At 47.8% G+C, this 19,473-nt stretch overlaps 1 protein-coding gene across 6 annotated transcripts in view; it reads right to left on the bottom strand.

Annotated features, from left to right (window-relative positions):
* Positions 1-19,473, bottom strand: part of PATJ (PATJ crumbs cell polarity complex component) — a 1,366,227-nt gene that overhangs the window by 175,851 nt on the left and 1,170,903 nt on the right. For all 6 annotated transcript variants that reach the window (XM_086953328.1, XM_086953320.1, XM_086953345.1 and 3 more), the window contains one exon: positions 7,911-7,948. In XM_086953328.1, coding sequence (XP_086809454.1) covers positions 7,911-7,948 — 38 coding nt within the window. The remainder of the gene's footprint in view (positions 1-7,910; positions 7,949-19,473) is intronic.

Here is a 19,473-nt window from a genome sequence, read left to right as displayed (position 1 = left end):
AGATCTAAAGTGACAAGGAAATCGCCTTGTTTGAGTAGGGGAAGGACCTGTTGAAGAGTTACCATGTGAAAGTGGTCTGATTGTATGTATAGGTTTAATGGTCGAGCTCTAAGATGGGTCTCAGGGTTCCATCCTTCTTTGGGATTAGAAAATACAGGGAGTAAACTCCTGTGTTTTGATGGTGAAGGGGATCTGGTTCTATTGCAAGTTTGTACAGTAGGGAAAGCACCTTTGTTTTAGAATTGTTAAATGTTCTGTTGACATTGGATGCTGTTTGGGTGGTATGTTGGGGGAGTCGCAGTGAGCTCCAGGCAATAATCGATTGGATGATTTGTCTCACCCACCTGTCTTTGGTGATATTGTTCCACACAGGTATGACCTGGGTTAATCTTCCCCCAACTGGAGTATAATGGTCCGGGGGGAGCAGCAGGAAGTCATTATGTGGAGGTGGTGGCAATACGAGTATTGGTAGTTTTGCCTCTACCTTTGCTGTTATTGCCTCTGTAGCCTTCTCTATAATAATGTTTGGTAGAGGAGGTCTGTGTGGGACTTTTATATGAAGTGGAGGAGTTATCGGTGTTAAAGCCTCTACAGGCGCCCCTATAAGAGGAGCGACTAAAGGAACTTCTGGGAGCTTGCAACTGCAAGGCTACCATTGATTTGGGGGGTATTAGTATATTTTTTTATCTTTTCTAAAGATGAATCCACCGTAGTTCCAAATAAGTGTTCTTGGTCAAAGGGTTGGTTCAGTAGGGTAGTCTGAAACTCTGGTTTAAACCCTGATATCCTGGGCCAGGCATGTCTGTTTGAAAAGGACACTGGTATGAATGGCACGGGAGGCTGTATCTGCGGCATTTAGAGCAGATCGAATGGAGGTATTGGTTACTAGTTTACCATCTTGTATGAGATCATGGGCTCTTGTCTTATATTGATCTGGAAGGTGTTGTAGTAGGGTCTCTATTTCATCATTGTGCGCCCTATCGTACCTTGCTAGTGAAACCTGTGTGTTGGCAAACCTCCATATGTTGGCTGCTTGTGACGCTGTTCTTTTGGCAGATGCGTCCAAGAGTTCTGACTCCTTTTCAGGTGGTGGAGCATCGCCTGAGGTTTGAGAGTTGGCCCTTTTCCTGGCATTGGAAACAACCAAGGAATCTAAGGGAAGCTGCCCCTTAATGTATGCAGGGTCAGTTGAGGCACCCTTGTACTTTTTTTCTATCCTAGGGTTAATGACTCTAGCCCTTACTGGGTCTTTAAAGACTTCAGGGAGCGTGTTTAATTACCCCTTTTAACATTGGTAGAATGGAGGTGGTCCTTTGAGATGTTGCAAAAGTGTCCATGAGGAAGTCTTCTTCTATGGGGTCTGTATGCAAATTTACCCTGTGGTATTCTGCAGCCCTGTGTATCAGCTGAGTGAAACCTATAGTGTCCTCTTGAGGGGATGGTCTAGATGGGTAGACATCATCTTGTGGTACATTAGGAACATCTGGTGTGCCATAATTTTCCCATGGGTCATTTGGGATGTAATGATGAGTAAGGTCCCCTACAGGTTAATTATCCCCTTCGTCACCAGTGATATTATCATCATCTGGAGGTGGAGAAGATTCTGTTGGTACTGGAGATGGAATAGGAGAAATGTATTGTGGAGGAGGTGTAGAAGGAACCCTTAAAGGGGAAGTAGCAATGTCTATTTTCTTTGAAGGAATTGGAGGCGGTGTGGGTTTGTCTATTTTCCTTTTGTTGGAAGGACTAATCCTGAAATGACCTGTTTCTGGGTCTATTTCTATAGTTTTTTTGTGTAGGATCGGGTCGAAAAAGTACCTCCTCTGAAGTATGGTGTTTTGGAGCCGATTTTTTCGGGTCTGAATGTTTGTGTGGCACAGTTTTCGGAGTTGTTTTATGCGCCTTTGGTTTAGAATCGGGAGCTTTGTTGAGATCCGAAGGTTTGGTTGGAGTCTTTGGAACCTGTTGCTTGGTCGGCTCCAATGATTTTTTCGGATCCGAGGTGTGTGTGCCGGATGTTTTTGGAACCGGTTGTTTTTTCAGTTGCAACGATTTCTTGGGATCCGAAGGTTGATTAGTGGTTTTCGGAACCAATGGCTTTCTTGGTCCCGAGGATTTTTTCGGATCCGAAGGTTTAATCTCTATAGGTTTTGGTGCTGAATGCGCTGATGTGGAACCAGGCTTCGGCGCGGACGAAAAGAATGGTTTTTCTTTCGGTTTCTCTTTTGTCGGTGCCGAGGATGGGGTTTTAGCACCAAAAGTAGGCAGGCGGGGGGGGGGGGGGGGTCAACGTCAGTACTTAAGATCCGTTGGCCCAGAGTGATGTCTTCGACGTCGGATTCTTCAGCTTCTGAGGCGCTAAAGTTGCCTTCTTCCATCCGCTCCTGCTCCGGTACATCGATGCCTTCCTGGAAGATGTCATCCGCTATCGATGTTGACGATCGAGCCATGCTTCTTCGAGCTCAACGATCTCTGATGGTTTTCTTGGTGCGGAAAGAGGCACAAGCCAGACAGTCTTTTGCCTCATGCTCAGGTTAAAGGCAGAGGTTACACACATCATGAAGATTGGCTAGTGGAAACTTGGATCCACATTGAGGACCCTTTTTGAAGGGAGTCCTTTCCATGTGCCAAAAAGGCCTGAGGCGCAGATAGGCCCGAAGGCCTGTTTCGACTACCGGAACCGAAATAGAAGCCTGTAGAGATGCGCGTCGAAAGAGAAACGCGATCAAAAACAATATAGAAGAAGGGTAAGGATTGCTTGTCGAAAGTTACATCGGTAACAATACCGAACTGGAACGCGTGAAACACATCCGCGCCCGATGGCGGAAAAAAACAATCTGAACATGGAGTCGATGCCCAAGCGCACTATTGTCCAAAGGAGAAGTCGCCTATCTCATGATTTCCAAAGACTTGTTCCACGACAATAACAAACTGCAAACATCCGGGTCCAACACCAGATAGCGATCTATGCACAGTGAGTGATCTGCAGCTCATAAGCCTCGAACATAACTGATCTCAGCGCTAGGGTGGCACCTTTACAGGTACTGCACAATTTACTTTCTGGGCGGACAATGCCCAAGGCCAGCTTCGGCATTGGTGGGGGAATGTGCACAGCCTTTGTTGGCGCCCCCCAGAACCCTCTCCACAGATGACCTCAATGCCACAAAACAAGAGTGCCCCTCATCTTTCCATAGCCTATCTTTCACATTTCTTTAAATTCATTTATAGTACCACCTCATTGTAATGTAGGCTGTACATGCTTTATATCACACACACATATTATGCAGAGACAGTGAATCATACACGTGTGAAAATCAATGTATGGCGAACGTTACATAAGACAGCGAGGGCTACAAGGTGTTAAAGTCATGTGCAATCTGTACAGGTAGGCAATATTTTAAGAGTGCTTCGTTTGGAATAAAATAAAATCAGGATTTAAAACTTAAATCACTACCCAACGGAACCCTTCTAAGCAATCTTAGAATAACAAAAGTTTGAGGAAAAAGCCTTCCACACATATGCCTTGTAGTTTGCCTGCAGCTGTTAGAAGGATTGTAATGCATTAACTGCAAGTAACAAAAATATATCTGCGTCAAAAGCATTAACGCACTGAGCTTCTACATAAAATACAAATGTATGATCTGCATGATACAGGATGTGCAGGGTTATTATGGGTCTCCTCGGATGCTCCTTAAATGTGCTTGCCTGTCCTTCCCAAAAATTAAAACATTGATGCTCGCCACTCATCCTCTCTAAATTCTGATCCTAACGGCTGTTCCACTGCGCAGCTCTCTTTTAACAATGTGCATGGTGGAAGCTGTAGTTTTAATTCACTTCAATGAATGAACTAGACTAATGCACTAGAAGTCTGTGGTGAGGCTACTTATCCTTGCCAGCCAACTGGTGGGTGCTACGTTATTTTACTCACAAGCAGAACATAACAACGGCACAACTAATTTAAAAAACAATCCTTCGTGATGAGGGTACAATAAAAAAAACCAAGAGCCATGGGTGAGCTACCGGTTGGGTTAAGTCGGTAAAAATGACTTCCTCATGCAACAAATACATTCTCAGGGAACGGAGTGCTAGGTTTTAGAAATAAGCTGCTGATCAATTAAGAACAAAATGTCAGTCTTGTGCACACTGATGTCTGATTAACTTCTCCACCCTCTTTCCTCCTCTGTTTGTTGGCTGACCACTAATACTGCCACCTATGGCCTGACAAATCGAGGATCATGTAAATGTCATCCATGCAAAGCAGGGGCCCGTGCTTACCTGAGAGCTTTGAGGCTCCAGCAGCAGCTCTACCCTCAGGCAACCTGGCAGAATTAAGTCTTAAGTTCCATGGACGCAGGCAGCACCGGAACTGACCCACTACTGAAGAAAAACTATTGCATAGCCATAGGAGGAAAACAGCAGGTCAGCTCTGTATGCTGCAGCATTTTCTAGCACGCAGAACGCAGAAAGAATGTCATCTTAGGGAAAGGTGGAATTTTGGGTACCAGGTGGATGGTGGCCAGGAATCATGGGTAAATATAGCTTCCCACAATTCCCTTGCTGGCTGCTGTGCATGCCCTTTCACCTGTAGCAGAATCTGGCCAGCGCTCACCAAGTTAACAGTGAACGGAGCAGCAATTAACAAGCATTGGCAAAGCAAATAGGTCTTGGCGATGCAAGAGTGTTATGCTGCTTGTAAATGTCTTTTAGCCAAGAGCACACCTGGAGCTCGGGCAAGGTTTTTCGTGGCTGTGAGCATGGAGGAGGGGGCAAAAAAATGGTGAACATCCTTGAATAACAGCGAGGTTAATGCGGGATAGGGAGCAAACAAAACGAGCCAGGCTCGCAAACAAATGATAATACCGCAACAAATACTTATGGTTGAAGTCTTGTGTATTATTTTTTAACAGCTTGCTTTTTCAAGGCTTTTAATAAAAACGTGTTGCAATTGGCTTTCTGGAATTTCTCTTTGGGTGCTATTCTCTCTTCGCTTCTCGCAGGGAGTCTCTAGGGACAACCATTACAGTAAGTTTTCATCAGTGGGGTTTCTCCAACACAACAAACCTGATTTTTTTCTGCAGTTTTAAATAAGGCGAGCTTGCACGAAAGCCCTGAAGTCATTACGAGTCACAGGATGCTGATGCTGATACTAGTTTAGTGACAGATTAGTGTCTCCAATATAATTTTTTCCTCTCATCATCGCAAGAGCGGACCTTTTTTTTTTTAAGCCTCAAGGATGCTGCACTGTCCAAGGAAGAAGCTGAAGATGGTGAAAAATGCCTCTTCTTAGCGGAATAACATCACATAACATAACATGTGTACTTGTAAAGCACATATTCACCCAGAAGGGTATCTTGGTGCTAAATACCAGATGTTTATTGTTACCCAACTCAATGGTATTCATTTTATCGACCTAAAAAGGATAGACGGCTGAGTGCACCAGCCGAGATTTGAACCTGTGTCCATGAGGTTGAATACACACCCCTACAGTGGACGCATTAGTCTACTAAGCAACCAGACATGGCAGGCTTTTGGAATGCTTGCCCTTGATGCACAACAATACTGTAGAAATAGTGAGACAGTAGAGAAACACTGCCAACAGATTATTGAATTCTGCCGCAAACCCCAAAGGAGCCCTTAACCTGAAGCTCTGGCGGGTAAATATAAAATGGAGCCTGCCGCTGAGCATATCGAGACTCAGAAGTACACTGGGAACTACAGTGCATGCGCAGGACCATGACACCACTAAGCTTCTCAGGGCACATGCACACACAATCAAGGCAGGATTGCTAGTGTCAGCCCGGGTCTGAATGCCGACCGACCAAAAAAGAAATGTAGTAAGATTGTACCCCAGTGTGTATAAATATGCATACATCTATGCAGCCACACAGATACACGCCCTACTTGCCGCAGCTTTGTTCACATGCTGGAAGGCCAACAAGAAATCAGTGTAAACAAACAGCTGTGGTGTGACTTTCCCTGCATGAAATGCGCTTACTGCTGTCATATAGATCCTTTCCAAATTTCCTTAAGGCGGTGATCCTTCGTTGGCAGAATCGGAGCGAGTGAAAACACCATGGGGGACAGCGTACGCATCATAGCTATGTTGAAAAAAATCAACTGATTTAAAAAACAAACAAAACCTTTATTCACTGTTTATGAGACATGTGACCGGCAGGATGGAGTATTGGAAGACTGTGTGAGCTTACTGTACTGGCATCTGTATATTATATTCAACGTTCTTGCTACCGTAAAGCAGTTCTAAGTTGATACTCTGTGTCCATTTTCCTTGTCTGTGAATTCCTAGTAAGGCGCACCTCAGCAAGCAGCGAAGAGGGAGGGGGCTGGGTGACCTCTGTCTTTGAATGCACAGCAAAAGTGACAAGGTTGTTTACATAAACAGAGGTTGGAGCGACTGAAAACACGAGCGCTCATGCTAAGTGCTGAAAACAAGCACAACAAAAGTTCTGAAAACATTTGCTAAAATGTGAGCTGGGGTGGATAGTAGTAATTGGTCCATGCTCTTGGGGAGAGCTAAACACAAGAAGAGGCATGACTCATGCATTGCATGGTCAAAGAGAGAGAAAGAATATCAGAGCAACTATGGAGGCAGCAAATGGGAAGCCTATGGGCGGGATGAAGCCCTCAAAATATATACAACATGTCTATTTGAGACAGCACATGTATTGTCTAGAGCGGAGTCCGAAAATATCATGCACCCAGGGGAAGGAGCAAATATAAGCACAAATGTAGCCAGCCCAACAGATGCACTTTTTCAATGCACAAATGGGAAAATGCAGCCTATCTACACGTGTATTAGCCCATAAGGCAACATTATTTTTGGTCGCACTGTGAACGCGCAATGGAGCGTGAATTTAGAGTGCATACACAAATGGCACCACCAGAACTTGGTACCTACTGTGGTGGCATTGCCCACACCACCGTAAAGCCAGCCCTGATGATGCGGAGGACACAGAGCTGATCAATGCCACCTATCGGCACGCATAGATACTGCTCAAATTTTCCTGATCCAATCTGATGCCTGGGGAGTAGTCTAAGGTAAGGAATTTTGGCTAGAAGCCTCTAAATAATATATATTGGGGTTATAGGAGAGCAGAGCTTTATTAATGTCACCTCTCGCTGTTTTCTTTAAAACAAATAAAAAAAAATCTCCATCATCAGCAGACCTTATGACTAAAACTAAGCTTAATTCTGGAGGAAAAGGGGAATTTCTTGCCCTCTGAGACAGTCAAACCTTCACAGGTATTGTGGTGTGCACCTCAAGCATAATCCACGCCTCAAGGCAATTCCTGTGCAGATAATTCTTTTGCAGAAGCATGCCTAGTATGTCGCAGTATTCAGTACACTTGTTGCATCACAAAACAACATTTATAGAAAAATGATCAGTTTAGAATAGAATCAGATTACACTTATATTTATAAGCATTTGAAAAGCCATAGGTTTGGCTATGACTAAAGACTTATCAGCTTTGTCAATGATTGTTTCCTTTGGAAATGGCTGTGCAGAAATTCATTACAAAAACATGTAAAGCTGGCTACCTGCAGGAGCATGCACATGTACAAACAGAGAGGAGCATCTTGGAATTATTTTTGTAATAACATGGCTGCCCGTGAGATTAAAAACAAAAAATGAAACATTTCCTGTTTCAGTTTTCTCCTAACGTGCCTCCAAAGTGCACAAAACATTGAAAGTGAAATGTTTTTGTTGGGGATTTGTCAGCTAGTGGCAAAATGATAAGCATAATGGTGCAAGGTTTTCATGTGTAAAGAAAAATATACTCTGAAGTACACACAAATACAGGGAGTGGTAATTCTTGTTTTATATTTCGGTCTGGTCACAACACATACTAAGACTTCAATCCCATACCTACAGATCACAGAAAATAAACTTACCCTGATGATCTCCACAGTTCTCGGACCCATATCTGTCACTGTAAATAACATAAAACATGCCGTCATTTCACTGCAGTACGAGTAAAGCCCTACTCAAGCAGCAACCACAATTCTTGTGAGGGTGAAACACAAGCAAACCCCAAATTAACCTTTGCTTTAACATTTGGTAGCTTGGCACTCAAGCAGGCAGGCTTAACTTAGAGGCAATGTGTAAGTGTTTATGTAGCACTCCAAACAGCAATAAAGTGAAAACACAACAGAAGAAATAATCCACACCAATTTAGACAAATACGAGTTTAATTTAATAAATAATTTGACACCAAAATGACAAAAATCTGGTTAGTATAACTGGAGCTAGGCAGCTATAAACGTTTAGGTAGAAATAGTTCTTAAAAGCACAAAAGTGCCAACTGTGGTTCTTTGGTCACACCGGACAGGTACAAAGTCACAAGTTCAGGCCGACCGCAATGAAGGAAGTGCTGTATACAGGAGCCAAGTCAGGCCCACTGAACAAAGTACATTAAATCCTGGTTGTAGAGTATTGCAAGACCCAAGTCGATCGTGCCTAACGCAGTGGCGGTTCTGAGGAACTGCAGGGCCGCGATCCAAAGTCCTGCTTGATGATGCATCTCACAGCAGCAGTTCTGAGGAGCTGCGGGGCTGCAATGTGAGGTCCTGTGTTGAGGAAGATTCGCGCAGCAGGGGTTCCAAGTAGCTACAGGGCTGTGATGCAAGGTCCTGCGTCGAGGATGCGTCACAACAGCAGTGGTTCCGATGCGAAGTTGCAAGGCGATGCATAAGTCCTGATAGGACCACAGCTGGATTGGCAGAGCACCTTCAGGCCAACTTCCTAGGGTCAAGGAATAGGGGGATATCACTTGGGGCACGACCTACAGCAGACAGAGTCTAGGTGCAGGGTACAAGGTGGTTTGAGCTTTTTCTGTCCTTGAGGCTCGGATCAGGAGGCCAGCCATCTAGCCCTTGAAGTCACTCTGGTGGTCCTGGGTTCCAGATGTTGGTCCAGTCCTTCTCACTCTGACAGCAGGGCTGCAGAGTAGCACTTCTTCTTGCAGTAGAGCAGCCCAGAAGTCCCTCTTCTGAGTCTTCTACAGGACCAGATGTGTATTGAAGCACAAGTTACTACTTGTGTAACGATATATCTGTAAGAGACATTAGTTAGTGATGGATTCCTTACCTTAGAATATCCCCAGGCGTCAGACTGGATCCAGAAAGTTTTGCGTAGCAGTACCCTTGCGCGTCGGTAGGCGTCGTCTGCGGCTCCGCGTCTGTCGTCGGCGTCATGGGCGCCGTGATGACATCGTCGGAGTACTTAGACGCCGCCTCCGCGTGCTGACGTCAGTTCTTAGCCACAGCTTTTCCGAGCCAGAAGCGCAGAGCCATGACGAAAACCAACACTGGTGCCAAGAAACTAGGGCCCTGAAAGGGGATGACCTTAACCCTAGATACGCAGAACGGGGAGGATGGGTGGGTCGGTAAGGAATCTATCACTAACTAATGTCTCTTACAGATATATCGTTACACAAGTAGTAACTTGTGCATCTGAAAGAGACACGTTAGTGATAGATTCCTTACCTTAGAATAGATACCCCAGCAATACCATCCCCGTGGTGGTGGGTCTGCGAACCAATAATCACACCAGAAAGTCCTGGAGGACGGAATGGCCGAAGTAGCCGTCCCTCCGGACTTGACTGTCCAGGCAGTAGTGTCTTGCAAACGTGTGCAGCGAGACCCACGTAGCTGCCTGGCAAATGTCCTGCAAGGGCACACCCCGGCCCAAGGCAGTAGTAGTGGCCGTGGCTCGAGTGGAATGAGCCCTCAGCCCAACAGGGGGTTCCTTCTTAGCCAAGGAGTAACACGCCTGAATGCACAAGATAATCCACCGGGAGATGGTCCGCTTGTGCACCGCTTTCCCTTTCTTAGCGCCCGCGTACCCAACAAAGAGTTGATCATCCACCCGGAACTGTTGTGTGCGGTTCAGATAAAATGAGAGCGCACGTTTTGGGTCCAGACGGTGGAGCCTCTCCTCCTCTCTCGAGGGGTGCGGAGGCGGAAAGAACGTGGCCACGTGATGGATTGCCCAATGTGGAAGACCGTGACTACCTTGGGAAGGAAGGAGGGCCTAGTCCGCAATACAACCTTGTCCGGATGGACTGAAAGGAAAGGAGGCTTACAAGACAGAGCCTGGAGCTCACTCACTCTCCTGGCAGAGGTGATGGCTACCAGGAAGGCAGTCTTCAAAGAAAGAAGGCGAAGAGGACAGTTGTGAAGTGGCTCAAAGGGAGCGAGCATCAGAAACATTAGAACCAGGTTCAAGTCCCACTGAGGCATCACGAAGGGAACAGGAGGAAAGGTATGAGTGATGCCCTTCAGGAAACGATTTACGATAGGGGACTTGAACAAAGAAGGTTGGTCAGGCAGCCTCAGAAAGGCTGAACGAGCCGAAAGATAGCCCTTGACAGTGCCCAGAGCAGAGCCTTGCTGGGCAAGAGAAAGAAGGAAGAGGAGAACCTCAGACAGAGAGACAGTGATAAAATTTGCCAATGGGAAGACACTCCTAAAAATGTAGGGTGTCAGTATACATAGCCGAGCAGTGGACGGTAGACGTAGGTGATTAGCCTTTCTCCACGACAGCAAACGAATACGTTGTACATCGTGAAGCACCTACCCCCTGCCCGTTGAAGCCTAATAGGAGAACTCCTCTAGTTTTACTGACACCCTACATTTTTAGGAGTGTCTTCCCATTGGTAAATTTTACCACTGGAAGATAAAGGATTTAGGACAGGGTGAGTCTTTTAGGGGACCCACACCTCCCACTTCCTTTTTTTGATCCTGATGAATACCGGGGATCACCCCTAATGGTAGAAACATGTTGACCAACACATAATTGAGATACGTAGGTCGTAACTCCCCTTCCAGTATCTCACCTTTCATTTTAACATTGTCCAGTTGCTTTTTTATTAAAACTCTTGTATAAAGTAAAAACCAGGACAATTTTTAACACTCCAACTTTTTTTGTTTGCACCCACACTTCACAACCTGCTCCACTGCAACTCAGGTGTCGAAGCACACCCAGATGACGCTAGGCCACTTGGGTGGACCCCAATGATGAAGCAAGTCACCACTAGGTGGTGAGTGAGGGTTTTTTTAACAAGGAACACTGATTCCAAGTTTGGAAAGCCTTCATCCTACTCATCGGGTAATACTCCTTCATTTGTTTTCTACAATTCATGACCTGGGGATCAGGAGTATTTCTCGTCCAGTGTCCACGGACACAATCCCTTACTCTCCATATATGTTTCTGGCTGCAGGAAACACACCTGTTGGGGAACCACTGCCCCTTTTTGGCGCGATACGAGTATGACAGAGCCTGGCATTCGGGGTTCACTCGTGGCTCTCGCGGGGTGGTGATTCTGGTGAAACGCTCCCTTCCCTTTGTGACAATGCGGACGACTCTCGATGCGCAGGCCACCTTGGTGGCCCTTAGTGGCATGCTGAATGGTCATCCCCTCACCCTCATATCACTTTATTTTCCCCCGCGATGCTGACACCCAACCTGGCCAAATCTGCTGAACTTCTGGCTTCCTTGCCTCTGAGTTCCACTTTCCTTGGGGGCGATTTCAATCCAGTCTTCACACCTTACCTGGACACAACTGGCCCCCCTCCCCTCTTAGGGTTACACAAGCACACCAGCTGGTGGCTTGGGCTGCATCCCTGGGTGTATGGGATGCCTGGCGAGTTTGGCACCCATATTCTAAACACTTTCCACACACCTCACGGGTGCACCACACTCAAGCACGCATCAACGCCATCTTTGTTCCATCAACGGACGGCCTCCTGATTCAAGATGTCTCAATTTTCCCAAGAGGCATCTTCGACCGTTCCCCAGTGATGCTCCATACGGGCTCCCCACCCCGCCTTTGACAGTCATACATGAAGGCTAAACGCCTGGTTCCTTCAGGACAAAGAGTTTCGGAAGGTGGTGGGGCGAGAACTCAGGCAGTACTTTCTTTCTAACGATCTGTCGGTCTCCTCACCGGGTACCCTATGGGAAGCGGGCAATGCCACTATTAGTGGGGTCGCTAAGGGCCAGCTCAAGATCCAGAGGCAAGACCAATTGGAACAAATGACCAAGCGAGAGGTGCGGGCTCTGCGCCTGAAGCGTACCCCGGCCCGATCCCATGACGCTTCCGATAAGAGACTTCTAACATGGCTTCGCGCAGAGATCAGGCAGTTGTCGCTGGATGCGGCCAAACTCCTTTGGCGCTCGTCCATGGCCAGGGTGTACGGTTGGGATGATAAGAACGGGTCGCTCCTTCATCGCCTTGCTACATACCCGAGGGCGAATCGCATCATTCCCGAGATAGTGGCACAGGACGGTTCGTTGCCATCTATTACCACCAGCTCTATGAGGCCAGACCTCCTACCCTCTCTCTTTCGGATTTGCTGGTGGATGGCAGTGGTAGCCTACCATGTGTGAGCCCCACCGTCCAAGCTGACCTTGACCGCCCTATTACCAGCAACGAAATCGAAGATGCGATCGGCATTCTTTCCTCCAACAAAACACTGGGACTGGATGGTCTCCCCCAGGAATGCTATGCACACTATCGGGACACGCTTGTACCCCACCTGGTGGGGCTGTATAGGGAGGCGGTGGAGAAGGGCTCCTTCCCTCGTGAGACGGGCATGGCCACCACTGCAGTTCTGCCGAAACCCCAGCCGCCCTCATCCTGTTGCGCAGATTACTGCCCAATTTGACTGAATAATACAGAGATCAAAGTGTACGCCATGATACTCGCCCAGCGGCTTAAACCCCACTTATCCACACTGGTTCATCCCGACCAGTGCGGGTTCATGCCTTAGCGTGGACAGCAATCCGCTCTGGCCCACCGTCATCTCCTAACGCCATACCTGGCGATTCTCCTGGTAGACTTCGAGGAGGCCTTCGACTCTGTGTATTTGGGGTTTCTTGGTGACATATTGGAGAGGATGGGCCTCGGTCCCCGGTTACGAGCCATGGTCGGGGTGCTGTGCACCTCTCCGAGAGCGCGAGTCCTTGTGAATGGGGTCCTATCAGAACCCTTCTCTATTCGCAGGAGAACGAAGCAGGGCTGCCCACTTTCCCCTCTGCTCTTCGCTTTGGTGATGGAGCCCTTGGCTTCCCTGATGCGGTCGTGTGAACGCGTGTGGGGGTGGGAATGGCCCAACGCAGAGCAGGACAAAATTGCCTTACATACTGACGACGTCCTTATCTACTTAGCAGATCCAGCCCAGTCGGGCCACATTGTCTTCGCATTTTGCCCTCCTTCGAACGGGCCTCTGGCTAAACCCCGATAAATCGGTTCTGAACCTCCTTCATCTGTCCAGAGAATGCTTTGACTGGTAATCTGTAATACCTCTTCGCCGTCAATCCTTTAAATATTTGGGGATCTGGTTGACCCTGCTCCCCGAGCTGAGCTGGGTCCTCAACGTTACTCCTCTGGTGAAACGTGCCAAGGTGGACCTCCAGAAGTGGCAGTCGCTGCCCCTGAACCCCATGGGAAGAGTGGCCCTTTTTTAAAATGATGATCCTGCCCCGCTTACTCTACGTCCTTCAAAACACCCCCTTGTTATTTTCCTCTAACTTGGTTTCGCGAACTAGATTGTATAATTTCCAGGTTTTTGTGGGGGAAAGGTAGGTCCAGACTGCCGCTAAGTACTATAGGCTTGAGTTGGGAGAAGAAAACAAGTTACTTACCTGTAAGTTTAGTTCCCCAGTATTGGTAACTTCCATAGATTCCCATGCTTTTGTATCATTCCCCGTCGTGGGAATGGGAGTCTCTGTAACAAAAATAACATAGCAGTAGGTACAAAAGAGAAAGAAAAAGGCCTAGGCCTCATTCCCTTGTGTCGCATATCGCCCTCTTTTTGTAAAAGAGACCAAACTTAGGCATCAGCCAATCAGAAGAGCCTCACCCCATAGAACCCTCCTGAAGGAACGTCAGAGCCTCAGATTTTCATAGCCGTTGTGTAACAATCATCATATCTACTGTAGGCTGAGCTTTCCTCGGGGATGTGGGTGGGCACATGGGAATCTATGAAAGCTACCAATATTAGGGAACTAAAGTTACAGGTAAGTTTTCTTGCCCCAGTATTGGAACTTTCATAGATTCCCATGCTTTTGTATCAGAGTAGCAAGCAGTTAGCAATAAAAAACACATTTTGTGTCATAAATGCTTTTGCAAAAGCCAACATGACATACAAATACAAAATGTGCAAAATAACGGAAGGTGGGATAGAAACGAAGGCTCACCAATTATTGGAAGAGGTTCCTCAGGACAGCCTGGCCCACTGCCGCATCCTCTTGCTGTAAGGATTCCAAGCAGTAATGCTTAGTAAAGGTGTGGACGCTGTTTCAGGTAGCAGCTCTGCAAATATCCTTAATCTGCACTCTAGTGCAGAGGGCTGTTGAAGAAGCCACTGATCTTGTGGAATGTGCCCGAACCCTGCCAGTCAGTGGTTTTTCCCTGCTGCAGTATGGCAATGTAGAATGGCACTCGTAGTCCTTCTTGCAATCCCCTGTTTTGACAGCGGGAGACCTTTGCTCGGACCACCAAAAGCAACAAACAATTGGGAGGATTTCCGAAATCCTTTGGTACGATCCAAATAGAATCTTAAACATCGTTGTACATCCAGAGAATGCAGCTACTTCTCCACTGGTGTAGCCGGGTGAGGAAAAAACGCCTTCAGAATAACCGGCTCGTTCAAGTGGAAGTCTGAGGGTACTTTTGATATATACCTTGGGTTAGTTCTCAAGATAACGGTGTTCCTTTTAAATTGCAGGAAAGGCTCCTGGATTGTGAGAGCCTGCAATTCTCCAATACGTCTCGCTGATGTGAGGACAAGAAGGAGAGCCAATTTCCATAAAAGGAAATTCAGGTCGGATCGGTGAATTGGTTTAAATGGGCTTTTCATGAGTTGCGTGAGAACTATATTCAGGTGCCAAGTAGGAGGCGGAGGTCTCACGGGTGGATAGACCCGGAACAAGCCTTTTAGAAATTGCTTAACAATCCTGGAAGACCACAACAAAGGTCCAGACTCAGACGTCTGTATCTTGAAATGGCTGCCAAATGAACCTTTATAGAAGAATGGGCCAGCCCGACTTAGCCAGGGATAAGAGATAAGGTAGAAGCGGGTGAGGTTTTGAAGTAAAGGGGTCAACTTTCTCTCTCCTGCACCAAATACAAAATCTCTTCCATTTGAAGCAGCAAGTCCTGTTTGTGGAAGGAGCTCTCGCCTGGGAGAGGGCTTCTTTAATTTAATTTGAGATGTGGAGATTCATAAATTCTCGCTGCTCAGGAGCCATGCTGTCAGGTGTAATGACTGTGGATCTGGATGCCAAACCTGTCCTTCGGACATTATGAGGAGATCTGGAATAGTCCTCAAGGGAAGAGGAGGAGCTAGCGACAACAGGTGGAGCTCCGTGTACCAGAACTGTCTCGGCCAAGCAGGGGCTATCAAGATCATCCTGCATGGTTCCACTTTAATCTTCCTGATAAGCCCCGGGATCAGTGGGATGGGGGGAAAGACGTAGTCAAATGTCCTTGACCAGGTTATCGAAAGCGCATTCCCCAATGATCCTCGGTGGTGAAGCCTGCTTTCATAAGAAAGGCATTTCTTGTTGGTCGGCGTGGCAAAGAGATCTATTGCTGGTCTGCCCCACTGGCTGAAGACCTCTTCTAGAACTCGCTGGTTCAACTCCCACTCGTGACTGACTGAGGATAACCTGCTCAGCCTGTCGGCGTTCTCGTTTAGAACTCCTGGCAAGTGTTCTGCATTTAGCGACATCCCGTAAAGGATCGCCCTTTCCCATATCTCTTGGGCTTCCTGCGACAATGGAAGAGACCTGGTTCCTCCTTCCTTGTTCACGTGATGCATGGCCGTGGTGTTGTCGTCCTGTTGAGCACTTGTGAACCTCCTAGGCGAGGGAGAAAGGCTTGTAGAGCCAGTTTTATTGCTCTCAGTTCCAAGAGATTGATGTGGAGCCGCCGATCGTGAGGAGACCAATGGCCACTGACATGCAGGTCCTGCATCACTGCTCCCCAACCTTCCAATGACGCGTCCGTTGTCACTACTTGAGGAGACAGATCGCTTACGAAGGATAGACCTTGGGACAAGTTTCTTAAGTCTGTCCACCATAGGGCCGCTCTCCTCATCGTCGGAGTGACGGTCACCCTGTCGTCGAATGATCCGTGAATCTGTTTCCATTGGATGTCCAGTTGTTCCTGCAAAGGACGCATTCGCAGTCTGCAGTGAGGAATCAGAGGTATTCATGATGAAATTACCCCTAGTAGAGATTTGTAGCGGTGTACTGAAAGACACCTTCTTTTTCGTAAGTTCCGAGCCATGGTCTGCAGTTTTTCCTGCCTCTCTAGGGTTGGGAAAGCCTTTGAGAGTTTTGAGTCTAGGATGGCTCCCAGGAAATGTGCCTTTCTGGACGGAACCAGAGATGATTTGTCTTTCTTTAAAGTGAACCCTAGATTTTGAAACAGGTTTGTAGAAGCCTGAACAGCGTCCCACGCTGCTTCCCCGGATGGGGCTTTCAGCAACCAGTCGTCCAGGTAGGGGAAGACTTGAAAATGATTCCTTCGCAGGAATGCCGCTACTGGCGCCAGCACCTTTGTGAAGATCCTCTGGGCTGAGCGAAGACCGAAGGGTAAAACCCTGAACTGAAAGTGGCTCTTGGCTACTGTGAATCGTAGAAACCTTCTGTGTGCTGGGTGAATTGGTACATGAAAGTACGCATCCTCGAGATCGAGCGTGGCCATGAAATCCCTCAGATTGATCAGCCGAAAGGTGTCTTGAAGAGAGACCATCCGGAAAGACAGGGAGATTTGATACGTGTTGAGCTCCCTGAGATCTAAAATGGGGCGCAATTTCTCTAGCGTCTTCTTTACCAGGAAGAACCTGGAATATAATCCCTGTCCTCTTTGGTCGGAGGGAACCGGCTCTATAGCCCCCTTCAGGAGCATTTGATGAACTTCTGAGCCGCGGAAGACGCAGGTGTTTCCACGGAATGGCTGCAGGGGGCTCGGGTGGTGGGATTTGAGTAAATTCCAAGGTATGGCCCTTTCGAATGATGTTGAGCACCCAACGGTCCGATGTTATCTTGGACCAATTTTGAAGGTATTGGGATACCCTGCCTCCAACTGATGACTTCTTGGAGGAAGGTACAGTAGGAAGAGCCAGGAGGCCGCTATTGTCGCTTGGGCGTATCACGTCCCTGGCGAGCCTGTTTCCCTTTGTTGTAAGACCTGGAGTAATTGGAGTATTAGCCCTGCCTTTGTTGATCAGGCTGGCAGTATTGTTGGGAACCTGAGCCGTGGGATGAGTATCTCTGTTGTTGATAAGATCCTCTGTAGTTTGTACTTCTGCCTCTGGATCCCTTAAAAGGAGTTTTGCGGTACTGAAGCTTACCCAAAGATCTGGCGGTCTCAGTTTCTTTTTTGATGTCCTGGAGAGTGTCATCAGTCAATTTCCCGAATAGTGCTTCCCCATCAAAAGGAAGATCTAAGACTTTATTTTGGATCTCGGGTCGAAACCAGATCGCCTTCAGCCACCCCTGGCGACGGAGGACCGCAGCTCCAGCCAACGAACGAAGCGCCGGTGTGACAATGTCCATGGCGCAGTCAATGATCTCCATTGAAATCGCCTCTCCTTCTTGTAAGACCTTTTTTGCCTCTGCTTTCGACTCTGGAGAAAGCTCATCCAGGAACGGTGTGTCATCACACCAAAGCTGGCGGTCGTATCTGCCCAATATTGCCAGGGCATTAGCTGCCCGCACCAGAAGACTCGCCATTGAATCTCTTCCCAGCATTGTCCAATCTCCTTCCTTCCTTGTCTGGAGGAGTTGTTAAAGGAGCAGAGGGGTTGCAGGATTTTCTCTGTGCTGCTTGAGAAATAACCGAGTCCGGTCTTGGGTGGCCCGTTAAGGCAGCTGGACCATCCTCAGGCGCTTTGTACTTTTCATCCAGACACTGTAGTACAGGGATTACCGTTGCTGGGTTTTTCATAGCCTTACGGCCTTCTTCCCACAGATGTTGCACTATTGGAATGGACCTTGTCGTCCTTCAATAAGGTTCCTTGAAATCAAACAAGAAACATTCGGATGTCACCGCAGGCATTGCCAACTTGAACCTGCCAGCCGCTCTTTCAATCAGCTGATGAAAACCCCCTACATCCGCTGGCGGGGAATCCACCGGATCCGGATATGGAGATGGAGAGTCCGGAATGATGTATTCATCCCATTCAGTAGCTTGATTAGTCTCATTATCCAAATCATGACCCTCATCCGAGGAATAATCATGGCTGTCTGCTGGTCTGGAAGGCTCTTGTGGAATTGATGCCTGTGGCTGAGGGAACACCTGAGCAGGTAAGTCAGGAACAGCCGCTGAGGCAGAAGTCAGGCAGGCACGGCTTGCGCAACTGGAGCCGGAACGGGCCCTGCAGCCTTAGATTTGTAATCCTGCAGCATCTTATGCAGGTCCTGCAGGAAAGAAGATGGTACCAAAACCATTTCTTGACCTGATGACGATAACCATCTTCTTGGTCATACCCTCCTTCAGAGTCCGTCTCCTGACACTTGACCAGAAGTTGAGAGGGACTGTTAGCGTAGCCATATGAGTCCTGATCATCCTCATCTGACTCCTCCTCATCAAATAGTAGAGCTAGTGGCAAGGGCGTTACCCTCCTAGGAGATGTCATCTCCGGTGTAATTTTTATCAAAGAAATATTGATTCTTTTCTCCGATGCCAAGATCGTCGACGGTCCCGTCGACGATGGTACTGTGAATGCCGTCGTCGTCGACTCCGTCGACAGAACATGCCTCGTCGACACTTGAACACGCGACGACGAGATTGGAGTCGTCGATGTCGTCAACGTCGAGATTGTCGACATTCCAGCCGTTGTTGTTAAGGTTGTCGTCGTCGAGGCCCTCGTCGACTACACTGTTGTCGTCGACATCGTCGTCGTCGCCCTCGTCGTTAACGTCGACGTCGCTGTCGTCAGCTACACCTTCGTCGCCGATGCCGTCGTCGGTGACCTTCCTGTCGACGCTGTTGCAGCTGTTGTCGACGCTTCCAACCTCGTCGACAATCCCTTCGATGTCGAATGTTCCGTCGACGAGCCCGTCGACGGAACCAGTTTTAGTTTTGGCTTCAATTTCTTTGTCAACGGAGCCTCCGTCGACGACGCCTTCATCGTCGATGACTTGGACCTTCTGTCAGAAGATTAGGAAGAGGGTTTATTGAAGGCTGGATCAGTCTTCAAACCCTTAGAAGGCCTAGATGGTCCTACCCTCTCCTTTTCACTATGGTGAGGAGATTCGCCTGGCCCTTGGCTCACAGACTCTCTGGGGGTCTTTTTGAGGCCTTAGAAGAATGTTCCACAGAAGGAGAAGGGGACCCCCTACCCCTTTTGAATGACCTTCTAGATGACACAGCTGACTATGAATACTCACTGTGAATGGAAACTGCGTGTTTCCTTTCCTTCTGCTTTTGGAGCCAGG

This window comes from Lissotriton vulgaris, chromosome 1_1, assembly GCF_964263255.1.
Source record: "Lissotriton vulgaris chromosome 1_1, aLisVul1.2, whole genome shotgun sequence".
Classification (NCBI taxonomy): domain Eukaryota; kingdom Metazoa; phylum Chordata; class Amphibia; order Caudata; family Salamandridae; genus Lissotriton; species Lissotriton vulgaris.
This window is presented reverse-complemented; position numbering and strand designations above follow the sequence as displayed.